Consider the following 15878-nt stretch of genomic DNA (forward strand, 5'->3'; position numbering starts at 1 on the left):
CAGAAGTAGTTAAATTAACTACTGCATGAAATTTCACCAGCCCATGTACAGTTGTCCTATGCATACAGTCACAGCTTCTAAGGAACAGCTTTTTTCAAAAGAGCAAAAGCCACCTCTTTTTCCATCTTCAGCAAAAGGCCAAAAATACATGCATAACATGTTTGAATTATATATTTTTAAACTACAAAACTAATACATTTTCAAAAAGGTGTCCTTTTAAGAATATTCATAATTAAAAATTATTCTCCTGCCACCAAATCTTATTTAAGCCTTACTAGATCTCATTCCAGCAGTAACTTGCTGTTTTTACATATTTTAAAGGCTGATCAAAATCAAGGTAATTAAAGTTCTCAAAGTTTATTTTACTCTATAATCCATCTTCTAAGGCAGGGGTTACTAAGCATTGCTACATGAATCACTTCAAAATTATATGAGTGTGCCAGGCAAAAGCAGCTGCTAATTCTGCTGTACAGTAAGTGCTTCCTAGCTTTGCCAAGAGCTTTTACAAGGAAGGCACGTGTTACTGTAAAGACCACTGCTGAAGCACACCCCTGGTGCTTGGAAATCTGTAGGCATATTTGCACCTTCAGGCTCCATACACGATATCAAGACTGACATACCACTAAGAAATGCGTGTTGATCGATGAAGGGTAGGGCTGAAAGACTGCAATTCTTGTTTGGGGATTTGGAAGCATATGCCAAAGAATAATAAATGCAAATGCAGTTATAACTCTGGCTTGGGATGCAAAAGGATATGCATGCAGGGCCTAGAAAGTACCAGTTCTGTTATCTAGGATGGCACCTGAGAACACGCAGCCTGGAAGGCTCTGCATGAAAACACTCCCACAACACTTCTAAGCACTGGCTGATTTATTTTTTTTTTTAAATAAGAGTTCTGCAGACTTCTTTTGGACACTCAGTCCTCAGTATGTGTAACAGAAGTTTAGAACTTTCCTGACATACACTGTGTTCTTTTCAGACCCCCATACTTAAATTTGTAACCTGAATGCTTTTTAAAACAAAAAAAACCACTCCCATAAGCAGGGTATTTTTTATTTGCTTTTCTTTTAAAGAAAGAGTAAAGATAAGCAACAGAATAGATCAAGGTGCAGTCAGCAGGAAATTTTTAGAAGCCAAGAAGGCCTGAACTATACTATACAACACAGCCTTTCTACTTAAAAACCTCTCCTGTTAGACGTCCGTCATTGAGCTAAATACTTACATTTTTACAAGAGAGGCGTGCAGGAGAGAAGGCGAAGAAGAGAAATACTGTAGGTTCCAAAAATGTAAACTAATGTTGCAGCAGAATATAAAATAATTGCACCAAAGCATAACCCCTCAGATACCTAAAATCACAGCAACAAGACTGGACAGGACCTGTAATTAAGCATGGAATACAGCTGATTAGGGAAACGCCTACACCCAACCTCCACCCCGCAAAAGAAAAAAAAATTAAAGAAAAAAGGAAGAAAGAATGGAAAAAGAATGAAGCCAAAGATGTTTCTCAGCTGGGCATCAACTCAGACTGATGTAAACAAAATGCTGAAAATCAGTTCCAGATACAAGACAAATGGGTGTCACAAAACTGTAGTGCAGATACAGCATCATCCTGAGAATACCAAAAGTATTACTTCATGCTGTAGAATATCAGGCATCTAAGCAAAATAGGACCCTATTTAAGAATTATACAACACAGAACATGCATAAGAAGGCATGAGAAAACAGATTAAAGTCCTCTCCTCCTTCCCCAAAAAGCTACTTTGGATCATTCAGAGAGAAAACATTTCAAAAAGAAAGGAAATGTAGACTTTTCAGGGGGAGGCACAGCAGCTTTTAGAGCCTATTGTGCAACCACTGCTTTGCCCCACTCACAAAACAGAACTAAATTAAAACTTAAGTTTAAATTACCTTTCTACAGTACAGGTATCCCACACTACAACATTCAAAAATAGCAACAAGTCTTAAGAGCCATATTATTTATATGGTCCATAATAATGTCTAACAAGAAATTCACAAATTTAACACAGGGAGTCCCCCACCTTTAAAATTAGAGAGCGAGTTAAAACGATTTTGTGCTAAACACTCTCCTTGCTCCAGCTACTGGAACCAAAATCTCTAGAAATATCAAAGCTTAGATCTGGTGTTCGCTTTTACACATGCTGACATTCTAGATTCCTAAAAACCAGCACTAATTTAAGTTAACATTTGGCAAAGTTCTGGTTTGTAGCTCATTTTTATTTATCAGACATATAAAGTAATAACTGGCTGGTCCCATTTCTTTATGCAGAATGAGACTTTTCAGACATCTAATGTAGAGTAAACATACCAATACGAGATCAGTGATATGTTAATGTATCAAGAGCATATGGCTGTTTCTATTAAGACTCCAGATAAAATATTTAAGTATCTTAACCAACAGGTATTTTAAAAGACTTTTCTTAAGGAGATCTTCGTTTCTTTAAAAAAAGTTTTTCTGCTATTTTCCCTCTCCCTCCCCCAATTTGTAAGTCATTAATAAATAAAGGTAGATCAAATGAACTAGATGCTGGGAAATAGTATTTCTTAGAACAGCTATACCTGCCATATGCTGAGACAATAACCTAGGAAACCACCAAAAAACCCAAATAAAAATTCATTCAAAAACCTTGACATAGTTCTACTGAACGTGGTCTTCAGCAGGCAAACTTCTTACCTCCAAATATCACTTCCTTTAGAAAACATGGAGGACTTGATAACTTCTGGAGCCATCCATGCGTAAGTCCCTGCTGCACTCATTTTGGTTGTTCTGTGCCACTCTCTAGCCAGACCAAAGTCTGTAATCTTCAGAGTTTTATTACAAATGTCATCATGTTCCATCTTCTCTAGCAACAAAACTGCAAAAGATTGAGTTTGTAAATTAATGCAATGGGAATAAAATAAAAATATCGAGTCCTGTTACTAATTTCACATACAACTTGTATTGCAGATAATTGTACACTTTAAATGTTGTGAAAATATTACTGCAGTTTTTATAAACATGTAAAAGGTTTTTGATAATTCTAAGCTATTCTAAGCTATCAGAGCGAGAAATACCTACACAGTGTCATGAGTTCTGTATGCAACTGTGCGAGTAGATATTAAACTAGCACAAGAAATCCACTGTAAAGAGATGTAAAGCACATAAGTTTAAGCAAGCCTGAAGTCGTAACATCCCACAGATGATGACAGGCTGTAAAAAGGGTATTCACCTTGGAATGAGGTTCTGAAGTCATAAAAATGGCAGTAGTAGTAAAACAAGTGTTAAGAATTCTTATAAAATACTTAGAAAACAAAGCAAGACACGTTACATCACTGTATAAGATCCATCCTTAACACTGCACCCAATCCTGGCTCCTACTGATCTCAAAAAGTATGTAACAGAACTGAGAGAAGCACAGAGAAGGACACAACCAGGGTGCTCAAAACAGCATATCCACAGCTACTAGGAACAGTTAATAGACAAGGAGTCTTTCAGCAGGAAAAGAAACAGCTTGAGAACAGAATCTATAACACCACCTTTGGAATGAAGAAAGCTATAGGTAACAATTGTTCATGGTTTCTCAACAGCAGAAACGGACATCATTGAGCAAAATTAGCAGATAAGGATCAAGCACGTGGCAGTCATTCACACAACACACAGGTAGGTGAACTTTGGAATTCTTGGCATAGTATGTGAATACAATCATTTTACATAGATTGAAAAAGCACCTACACAAATTCACAGGAGACAGCTTCGTAAAGAGCATTTACATCAAAAAAGTGGGTTTAAGTTCAACAAATCCCCGGGACACAAATCAGTACAAGTTGGGAGACTATACACCGGGGTAGTTAGCTTGCCTCAGGAGTCCCAGGTGGCAACAGGACACTGGACTTGGATCAAATCCATGTTATATCCACTGCGCCTTCATGGATGTTACAGAGGAAATTTTTTTTTTTTTTTTTTGCTGTTGCATCTAACAGTGTGTACTCAGTGTCTGACTTGTTTGTAACTCTACAGTGTTGGCAGAACTGCAATACACCTTCACCAAAGAGTGTTAAGAGAACTGGCTTATTGTGTTAGAGCACACAAGGAGAAAGACAGCAGGTGCAAAGGAATCGATATTAACACACCAAAATTTTCATTCCATATTCAGTTCCTCTATCACTGTCTGCGATAGTAACTGTTAGCTTTAACTTTCTGTTAAAATGATCTCCCGGGACAAAGATCAAAGGTTAAATTACAAATAAGAAGAATCATAAACGCATGCATTTTCCAGCTGTATACACAGCAAAACACAGTACATGGAACCCCTTAATAAGAAAAAGCAGATGAAGGATTACCTTCCTTTACAGAGGAAAAAGGGATGACCTTGCATTTACAATTGCAAGAAATTATTTTTACTGGTACGGTTTAATTATAGTCTTACAAATATTAAAAACAAGGACATCACATCCAGATGAAAAAAGAGAACCTGCATTCCATTTTCAGTAAGCTTCTTAACACAAAGTAGAAGAAACGAAGGCCAAAATGGTATAGACAAACCAAGAGCTCACCAGTAGCACCACCAGAACAAGTTAAATTCATGCAAGAGTTTTTATACTTTTATACTTGAATCAAAAGACCTATTGTTTGCTATTCCATTTCAAACATGTTCAGCAGAATTCCTGACATTCCTTGTCAGTCAATGTGACCGAAACCAAAAACAGTCAGTCTTGCAAAAGGTAATAACTGGCATATGGCCAAGTTTCATCCTACAAAGGGACAACGTTTCTTAGCAGTTCAAACTTCCCTTTCCGCACAGTAGCCAGGAAAACAGCAATACTACACACAGATTACCTAGCAGCTGGGTAGTAAAAATGCTCGGCATAGCTGAGCAGCGCTCCGTAAGAGCTTCCCGCGCAGTAGCCTAGCAACCTCTGCTCTAGCATCCTTCTGCCACTTCCACAGCGTCCTGGCCCTTGCTGGCTGCTGACCTGTGAGGAGTCACTTTTACAATCTTTTGCTTACCCTGTTCATTCAGCCCCCACTTGTTTCTTTTTCAGATCATCTAAACTGTCTTTTCAGACTCCAGAACACCTGCAATATTAAGTTGGGTAAGAGCCAGTTTAACACTTTCTGGTTTGCTTTAACATTTTTCAGACTTTGTTTTCCATGAAGAGTGAAGTTCGTACGTACATTAGTGCTATCGTTCTGATAAGCACAGCCTAAATATTTAAAAGTACAAAGCCCATTGGAAAATAAATTCAAGGCTACCAAAAAAACCCAGAATTAGATTAGAAAGGCAAAAGTGCAGGAAAGTCCTATGTCCACATCATTTATTTTGACGTGAGCAAAAGCAGAGACTGTGACTATTTCTGAATGAGTCAAAATCTAAGAGGAGACTAAGGTGGATATGAGAAGACCTCTTTGTGCAACCTAGCATAAAACTTCACCTTGGACCATTATTCAAAACACTGTATGTGCTACAGCCAGAAATAAACATTTGACTAAGTATTTTAAGGCCACATATGTTTCCTAACAGGCACACCATTTTGAACACTCTTTGTGACCTTTCTGCAATTAGATCAAGGAGAAAGTAAATCTATTTAACATCGTAGCTGCAGAGGATAGGGTGCCAAGTACCAGGTAGTCTTTGAACATAAGAGACAGCACATGCCCAGAATCATTTACAGCTGGGGAACAGAGAGATGCTATTGCACGTTAACTTTAAGAATTCCATGAAATATAAATCAATATGTTGAAGATAAAAGCCAAAAAAAATCCTTAAGTCAGAGAGAAAAATTTAAAAAATACAGATTCCATGTGGTGAAGTGGTATTGAAATTGGTGGGTATGATTTTGCACGTACTAAAAACTGAAGACACTTTTGACAGTGCAGTAAGTGTAAATGAGGATTCTAACAGCACCCCTAACAGAGACACAGCTATTTAAACATACAGATGAAAAAAACCCTATACTCTTAAATTGTCTAATGTAACTAAAAAAAAAAAATATGTGAAAATCCATGTATTACTCATCCTAGCTCACTGAAGGAAGTAGCTCATAGAATTATGAAATAACTTAGGTTGGAACAGACCTCAGGGTGTCAACTCTCCCTGCTCAGAGAAGGACTATTGTTGTAAAAAGTGTAAATCTACTATCAAACATTTTTATGAATCTGTAAAGTTACAGCACTGTAACAGAATAAGAGCAAACATTACCTCTATTCAAAACAACTCTATTGTATTCACTCAACTACAGACATAAATTTAACTTAAATTTTGAAGAAAACTAATTAAGGACAGTAATCAAGGCATAGAAAAAGCAACAAAATTATAGCAGAGTTATATTACAACTAGCTCATGTCACAGTAATCCCGTTCTGTCTCGACAGATGGTTTCTTAGAAAGGGATAAGGTAGCAGACTTGAGCAGATTGAGTATCTTTTCGGAAGTTTAATCATACAGACAGAATAAGAATTAATCAAAGAATTCTGTACAGCAGTTGTATGAAGGAAAACCTTAAGAGACAAGCTATCAGTATAAAAAGGAATCATCACTAGGAAGCATGTTTGCTTCACATGCTGATTTGCAATCAGAGTAAAAATGCAAGGCGTGTTTCAAGAACTGACAGTAAAGTCGGAAGATACTGCCTACTCTGAGAAGACCATATCATCATACCAGAAAATATACAAGGTTGGAAGGGATCCATCATAAAACCTACAGCTACAAAGCAGAGGTGAAGGAAGAAGGCTGGCTATTCTGGCTAACAAAAGGAAAACCAAACCAGCAGCTACACAGTTATGCAACTAGCTCACGCAATTCTGAAAGGCACTAAAAAGGCTTTCTTTTAGTAGAAACAGGGAAGTATCAATAGAATTGTACAAAGCATAAAACCTCACATGAGATACCAGATGACTAGAACTGCACATGTGTGTTTAACAACAGGAACTGGTGTAGATGCAGAAAATAGGAGTTGTTGGGAATCTGTAATGTCTTTTATTTAGATAAATCAGAAGAGCTTCTCCTTTTTGCTAGGCTAAACAAATGTTGAGAACAGTTATGAGAACAGAAGTTAGCGACATCTAGAAACAGGATGCAGACCTACAGCACTGGTGCTCTTATCGATAAAATATTCTCCTAGGTGCCCTGGCTGATCCATCCTACTGACATGCTCATGATTAAACTCAGTTCTAGATCCGGAGCTACAAGGGTGGGGAGAGAGTCAGATTTCACGATATTGCCTCCCACTCCCCTTTTGGCTGTCCTCTGCAGCATAAAGCAGTTTACTCCTCAAAAAAAGTCACTAGATCCAACATATGCTCCTGTTTAACCTAATGGTTCTTGAAATAGCAATGCCGTTAATCTTTCCTGCTTTCTTTCTGCATTATCATAGTTAGAGCTGGAGTCTTTTTCTATTAATCTTATGGCACACTGCAAGTATTTTATGGCGTAACAGTAGGCAGATAAGATGTTCTGCACACTTCTAAAAACTAAAATCTATCACAGAGTTGCCCAAGACTACAATGGAACTGGACCTGCTGAGCCAGCCAGTACTTCAGTCCGTGTTCCCCAATTAAAGCAGAAGCAGTAACATCTCTCCCCCAAACCACTACTGTTCCTATACAAGCTGTTCTTAGTCAGGAAAGGCACAGAATTTACGTTTCAAAAGGAGGCTGAAGACCCAGTAAAAACCCACCCAAATGCTCCCAGTCTACTGTGCCATTCCCTTTCTACCACTCCATCTCCAAACTCTCCCCTCTGGCAGTAGCACTTCCTTTGAGCTACTGAGAGCAAATGGTACAAGATCAACTGCAGCAGCTCAGGTTAGAGATGCACAAAGTGGCAGTCCAGGTCTGGCCAGATTTAGATAAGAGCTGCCTTCTCTGCTCCATTCTCTTTTCTTGTGAGTTGGGTTGAAATTTTATTTGGGGAGGTGGGGCGTGGGGTGGGGGAATGAAGTGAGAGGCAGGATATGGATGGATAGGCTGTAACCGGTAAAGAGATCATAGAACAGAGCACATTTAGACAGGTCAGATTCCTGGGGTGGATGCCTGCTGTACCAAGTTCAGCTAGGTCCACAACTACACCCCCACTGCTTTCAGGACTAAGCTGAAAGTCTAGAGAGGAACTGAAAGTATTCATTTAAATTGCCAGCATTTTGTTTAAAGCATAATTTTAAATTAAAGGTTCACATTCTTGCCTGAGCTTCTCTCCTTTCTATTTCTTAAAATTCATGTAGCTTAATAAACACTATTTACATCAAGCCTGAGGAAAGCCTGGACAGACCTTTTAGTTGGCAGCTTACTGGGGAAACCTCCACCTAGCACTCAGAAGCTCTTCAATGCTACTCTCTTAGTGCAGGTTATTTCCTACAGTCTTAGCTTTCATTTTATTACTAAATACATGCATATTGTGTTTCTCCATCTTTATCTATCTCAAAGTCCTAATTTAATACAATATTTCATTTGACAAGTTTCTTGAAATCCAAACATTTTATGCAGTTAAAATCAGTTTTATGTCATATTGTATTCCAGCACTTGCAGGTGACCATTTCAGTTACTAGTCTTTTAAACCAATCGAGTAAATGAGATATTCTGAGAGAAGCCAAATCAAAGAATTGAACACCTTTTTACTAGTTTAGATGTACTGAATTCAAATGATCTTTTAATGCTTAAGCTTAAAAAAAATCCTGAATTACTAAAGTCCTTTCTATCCCTCCTAACCTCTTTATAATCTCCTACTATACCCTCTTTATATTCTGTATTTTGTTACTACTAAAAATAAAATGTTAAGCAACCTTATTTTCTCAAGTTATTTTCCACCAACTGCTTCTTGCTACCTTACCTACAGTTTGCCAAATAGCTGACTATCACAGTTTTTGCAAATATAATCTATTTAATAGCATAGCAATGTAAGTTACTATGATGATAGGCAAGACTGCCTACATGCCTACTACATTCACCACCACTGATAAAGTCATTCTCAGAGAATACAGGAAAGAAAAGAAAGATGTTATACTACATACCTCTGCCTGAAAACAGAGACTATCCAAGACAATGCTGCTACTGTCATCTGTTCCCCCTGCACCCAGTCTGTTGCTTGTCGTGAACCTAGTTCCTGTTAATTCACTAAATCAACCCACAACAAAACCAGCAGGGCAACCCTGTATCTCTACCTGGGAACCAACAGGCAGAAAAACCCCATTATTGAACACTGCATATTCAGCTAACGAAACACAGTAACCTGTCGATATTAAGAGGCCTACTGCCATTATTTGCAGTTGTTGTTTGGTTCTGATTCTAATTAGAAATATAAGTTTCAACGCTGCTTATAGAAGCCATGCCCAGATTTTAAACTGCAAGTTAACTATCACAGTGAAAATATTATCTGATTAGGACATCTTCAATACATACAAAAGACGTACATTTGCCTATACAGTACTGCTTCTTAAATACCTTGCTCTTCTCCTGTGAGTTCTCAGGATAACAACTGTTATCCTCATCTCTGTAGCCAGTACCTGTCAGACTGCAATTATCTCACTAGATTAAGTTTAGAGCTCAACATCAGCAAGCGAATTTCACCCTTTAAACACTGATTACCTATGCAGGAGGCATTTCTCTACTTTTTATTACAGGAATACTGTACTCCTCTAACATCTATATGTCCCTTTCACATTAAATTGAGAACAACTCAACAACAGTTTATTCTTAAAAGTATTTGTCTAAAAACAACTAGCTTAAAAAGAAAAAGAATCCTACCTCACAGGAGCCAACATATATTAAAAAAAAATCCTGAACAAAATGTTCCCTATTGGAAAGCCAAAACAAGACAAGACTTGACACAAAGTCCTTGACAGCATGAATTGACAAATACACACCAACCCCATAAGAAAAACACATCCTATAGCAGGACATGTGGCACAAGAAAACTGCCAGAACATGAGAATGACAGGGAGTCACCTGGCTATCTGGAGGAAACAAAGAGAAAAGGAGAGAGAGAAAGAGGGATGAGATATTTCAACAGCTTCAACACAGCTTGCATCACCATTTTTTGCTTCCCCTTCACTTCTTTAATAACCATTATTAAAGCAACTTTGGGCAAATGGAAACTTGAGAGAAAGACGCAGTTTTAACAAGTTATTGGCACAGGATGCAGATGCTGCAAGTTACTTTACTGCCTGCCGTTTGTGCTTCACTCGCTGTTCAGATAGTTCTGTAATGCAAAGCAGGAATTTCTATTGTGCCATAAGAGGAAGTACCAGAGGTAACAAGCATTTATAATTAGACCTTCAAATAATCATCATTTAAACTGTAAATCCTGAAAATGCAGGATTTGGATATTGCATCAGCAAAAAAATCAAAAGCAGATTGTACACTAAACATTCTCAAGTTCTCTGTTTAATAGAATACTAAGCTTAGTTCTCCTATTTAACTACTACATTTAAGAAAAGTTACCTCATTACAGCAATTCCTCCATAATTTTACAATTACATGGAAATCGGTCAACACTGAAACTTAGCTTTAAAACTCAGAACACTTAAGTTATGGGGCACCTACCTGGAACTGCATACTTACTTGAACCAGCAATTACTGTCTTTTAAGCTCTTTCTTCTTTGCGTGGTATTAGTTTTTAAAAGGCAGCTATGCAATAAAAACAGTTACCAAAATGCAGGTAGATTAGAAAGAAATGCTAACAACAACTAGTAATAATAGTTAGGTGGGAAGTCAGTCATTCCTGACTAAGATATTCTACTAGTTTCAAACTCTACAGAACAAAGTGACTGTGTAGCTGTCCCTTAAAGAACACCACCTTTCTTATGGAATACTGATTTTTTGGTGGTTTTTTTTGAGGAGCTTCTTATTCCTAAAAACAACAAGATGCAAGGCAAACTAAAGCTACTATATTCAAACTGCAAAAGGAGTCTTAGCCAATATATAATGCATCAGGTACAACTTCATCTGATAGAAACTTTCAGAAAAGATATTAATCACCCCTCTTACCCCAAATTCAAGACCTGACCATTCCCTTCAAAACAAAGTAAATCAATACATGTCATGCAACATACAGAAATCACCAGGGCAATGGAGCTGAGGTTTATAAGCTCAAAAATGGCTTCCAGGAGCAAGAGCTAGCAGAGGTTACCCTCCTTCAGAACGAACAAGTTTACTTATCTGTCATTAGTTAAATCACGTTTTAAAACACAAGAATATTTCATTCAAATTTGTTTTTGATTTATTTAGTGGTTTTTTTTTTAAGGAAATAGAGCATGACTTGATGCAATTTGATATTTCAAGCTAATCAGGAGAGTGCACGGCTTCTGAATACATGCAGGGATTTACATAGTTGGCATACTTTTCCTGATTGTAACATATTACACTCGGCAATTACGTACTTCCTCGTTGCTTTATTTTTTGTGATCTATATCAAGTTGCACTTGATGTGCTGAAATTAGAATATTTAATGCACAATGGTATCACTTCAAAATTAAAGGAAATTTAGAAAAGTTTAACATGCATAAATACATACCTAAAAAACCAAAAACACATTCTACCTTTAAAGGTGACATACTAACCAAACTGAAGTATAAGGGTGTAAGCTGATACCACAACCAAAACCATAAGAGCCTGCAGTCACTAAAATACTTATATTAAACTCCTCTCCAGTTGTAGCCCCTCATCCCCACAGCTTCCCAACCCCCCCCCCCCCCCCCCCCCCGAGTCTTGGGAGACTCAACTAGCCAGACAGCTCAGCAGAAAATTAAGCCTGCAAATAAAACAGCTTAGAGTAGTTTTCTGCTCGATCCCTCAGATGATTTAACCCAGACCTACTGACTGTGCAGGCAGAGATGAGTAGATTCTGCTGACACGTGGGAGGGGGGAGAACCTCTGCCTTTAGATGCGTGGGGAAGCCTCCTGACGAAGCTAGCTGCTAAATGAAGCCACACATCACCTGCTGTAGCGAGAAGTCAAGCAACATTTCAGAATTAATAGATCTAACCCTTTTACTTCCAGTTTTAGTCAGAGATGTAAAGATAGAATCCAGCTTTGCTACTTTTTTCCATTACAAAATAATCTTTGATGAAGTTTACTATTGAAAAGAACCAGTTCAATAAACCGAAGACAAAAAAAATTTCTCCATCCCGTCAAAAATGCCTACTGCTGTGAATCTAAACAAACTTCGGTTGTAGATGCTTAGTCCAGTTTCGTCATTGAGTTCTTTAGAGCCTCATCAGTTAACATGAAACTCCTTTAATATAATTTCTATGAGGAATTTTAATAGGTTATACTGCATAAAGAGTTCTGACTTAGGCTGCTTGTTCCTTTTACATGGAATATTTGAGAGAGTCTTACTGCTTTAAAACAATTTTTGCCAAACAACCTGTTCCAAAACAAAGGAGAAAAAACAAAACCAGGCTGAATTTTTGAGCCCAATTTTTTTCTAAAAATACAAAACTTGGGAGGGGAAAAAAATAAAAATCAAACTTTGTAATATATTCTGTGGAGTAGAAGGTGTCCTGCATTCCATCCTCGCAGTTTGTTCAGTCGCTGAAGCCCCTCAGGGTTGTGCATTTCAAAGAACTTGAATCTACTTTAACAGCAAAGGCAAAATGCCTATTTTTAAATGAGATCTCTGCAAACTTGGCAGCGGTCTCTTTCTCTTGGGAGGAGAAAATGGAAGGGAAAACCTGCTCTTTTGACTCAATAATTAGCGTAATATTTAGTAATGAGTTAAAAAGTACAATTTTGTACTTTTTACATAACACATGAGGAAATACAATTAGTTTGAGGAAGAACAGTGACATCTAATCCTAATGGAAAAGGAAATCACAAAACTGCTTAAACATTTAGAACTAAAATATAACCAGTTCCAAGGGTTAATTTGTCCTATAACGAACCACAGCAATGAAGCAGTTACTACTGCATTTTTGAGAGGGAGGTCCTGCTTATCAGCTCCAAGTTAATAGCACACCTGCCAAAACACAGATTTTAGTCACTATGAAGAGAACAAAGCATGATTATACAGCCAACACTGGCATGTCTAGGACTGATTTAACTGGAGCTGTGACACCAGCACCACCACCATCCCCCACCTCCCCCATCAAAAAAAAAAAAAAAAAAGGTTAAACTTGGCAGGAAGCTCCAAGAAGGACGAATACTTCTGTGGTGACATTATACAAATATGTAACTTCTCCATCTTACCATATATAACCCTTTTTACTGACTTTAAGCTGTGGTTTAAGTAAGATGTAAGTTTAAGATGTACCTGACTGTAAGATGCAGTAAGTGGGTCAAAATTTAAACATCCACTTACTTTCAGTTACTGATCTGAGGTAAGCTCTCAGTAACATGATCAAGCAAGGTAAAAATGGTGAACACAGTTTTATACTGTCAATCCAGGAATGTAAATTTATGACACTGGTTGTTATTTTGGTACTGCTACTATAAACAGTCGTTTGGTATTTAATATATTTTTCCTATTTTTATCTATATATATAATCTATATTTGTTGACTTGAATGTCATAACTTTGTTTCTAACAAAAAAAACCACAAAAACAAAAAGACCCAAAGCTCAAAAAAATATTACTGCACTTTTCAGAAGCATTATTACTGAAGGTCATTGGTATGAATTTCAATGCTTTAAATTTTAAGATATCAGAAATAAAAATTCAAGGACAGAAATCACCCATGCCACAAACACTTCTTGCAAATCTTCGTTGTACAAGGCCATCACATTTCAAAACTTGAAACACTGAAGCATATTTAGAAGAAAGTTTATATTTAGTGATAAGAAAACTTACAGGCTGCAAACAAAAAGCCATTCTCTTCTAAGGTCAAAGAAACCACAAAGCAGCATTACAGCATTCAACATCCAAATACAGTTCAAGGATGTGTTACTTCTCTATTCTTTTGAGGTTGCAGAACATAACTCTGATAGGACTTCTAACATTTGGTAAGAGGGTCCAAAGGCACGCACTGTGCCTGCAGTCTCAATAGGGGGGGAAAATAATCGTATGATAAAAAAATTTAACTGAACACTCGGTTATATCTCAAATTTTTATACTAGGCTAACACTATCAATGACCAAATCCCAACCCCCTTTTGCATTCTTTTTATTTAAGTACAACACCTCATTTCACAAGTGTTATGGTCAGCAGTTAAAATTATTTCTCACTCTTTAGGGGAATTAAGAAAAATTGTATAAGTATTTTAACAGCTAATGGGAGGTGTTTAGCTGCCCGTTTTTTCCATTGACTTCTGTGGAAATGGGTTGTGCTCTCAGTGCAATTTTTAGAGGCAGGTAGGTATGTGAGCATATCCTTAAGGCACCAGGTTTAAAAAAAAAGTAAAAACAAGCCAAGTAACGAAGTCTTCTTTAATATACAAATATTACAAACACTCTAATCCAAAGCCCTACACTTCAATTTATAACGCCACCCCAAACCAGAATACTTTTTCAGAAAAGACAGTCAGCAAATGTGACATTCAGACTAGAACGTGACTCCCCACGTTGAACATGTAGAGGTCACCAGAAACCTTGGTGCAAACGAGCCTCTTGCTGAAACCTGCTAGGAAAGAGTCCAGTGTGGAGCAGGAAAAAAGAGAAGTCTTCCAACAGCTGTAAGCTAGATCACTTGGTGTCTTACAATGAGCGAGAGAACAAAGACAGGGAGACGAGAAAGACATGAAGAACTAAGAGCCAGAAAAAGATCAAAGTAACATTATTCTTTAATTAACAATCCTACCTGTCAAAGATGCGGAGAGTCTCAACACCAAATAAGGAATAATTTTACGCTTGCCAGATGTACATAATTGGGGAAACATTAAAATGAAAGCCTGTTTTAAAAATTAGTTATAAATAGGGGTATTAAAAGCTCCTGGCTTTTAAATTAATTGTATTACATTTAGCTAGTGTTTCAGCCTGGAATCATGTTTTGAGCTTTAAGGGCTCTATGTAAATATACTTGAGCCTTGTTAACTTTGAGGGAATTTGACATCAATGAGCGTTTCTGCCCCCCGCTCCCCCCCAATAATGTCCAGATTTGAGATACATAAAAACATGAAATGGTAGCATATTTGGTAGATAGCAGATCGAGGTGAAATAAATGGCTATTGCAAATAAGCCTTCACCTACGAATAAAGTAACTGCTGGATGTTACTCCTCCGCTGGAAGCTTACAGACTGTACAAACAAATATTGCATTACAGAGTAGTAGTTCACAAACTTTCATTTGACAGATATTGTATTAAAATCATTAAGTTCCTGAATATTAACTTTAAATGCTGAAAAATCCTTCAGCTGGAAATTGGCCTCTACGACATTTCAGCACCAGTTATTTCTACTGCAGATGGAGACAGCCGCAGCCATCAGTTACTCAAAATCATTCTTTCTTGAATTCCAGCATCCCTTTCTGAACACAAAATATACAACATATTTATATCCAGTAAGTAAATACATCAGGTGAATATAAAATGGCCATAACACAAGACTTTTCCTTTGATGAACTGGAAAAAGGCACACTATAGCTCAAGGCTGCTAAGCATTTGCTGCCCCCACAGAATCCAACCAGCTTTCAGGGTCTCAAAAAAATAAAACCCCCTATCTACATAGTCGGAGCACACATCAAATAACGAAACAAATTACTGGGAGCAATGTTTTACAAAACAAAGTAGAACATTTTCAAGTGACATAACTATATTCAAAAGAAAAACTTAAAGAATTTAACAGCATGTTAATATTTAATAGACCATCGATGAAATTCAGCAATCCTATTACAGTTTACATGAGGGTGGCTTGAATTTGATTTTGGATGGTTTGTTTGGGGTTTTTATGGTTGTTGTTATTGTTTGGGTTTTTTTAAATAATATTAAGTGGACAAGCTTATTAAAACTAGAGCTCCTTC

At 37.2% G+C, this 15878-nt stretch overlaps 1 protein-coding gene across 2 annotated transcripts in view; it reads right to left on the reverse strand.

Annotated features, from left to right (window-relative positions):
* MAP3K21 (mitogen-activated protein kinase kinase kinase 21) overlaps positions 1-15878 on the reverse strand; it is a 43984-nt gene that overhangs the window by 21930 nt on the left and 6176 nt on the right. For both annotated transcript variants that reach the window (XM_075089479.1, XM_075089480.1), the window contains exon 2: positions 2693-2873. In XM_075089479.1, the coding sequence (XP_074945580.1) occupies positions 2693-2873 (181 nt within the window). The remainder of the gene's footprint in view (positions 1-2692; positions 2874-15878) is intronic.

Source organism: Phalacrocorax aristotelis, chromosome 3 (assembly GCF_949628215.1).
Source record: "Phalacrocorax aristotelis chromosome 3, bGulAri2.1, whole genome shotgun sequence".
Lineage (NCBI taxonomy): Eukaryota > Metazoa > Chordata > Aves > Suliformes > Phalacrocoracidae > Phalacrocorax > Phalacrocorax aristotelis.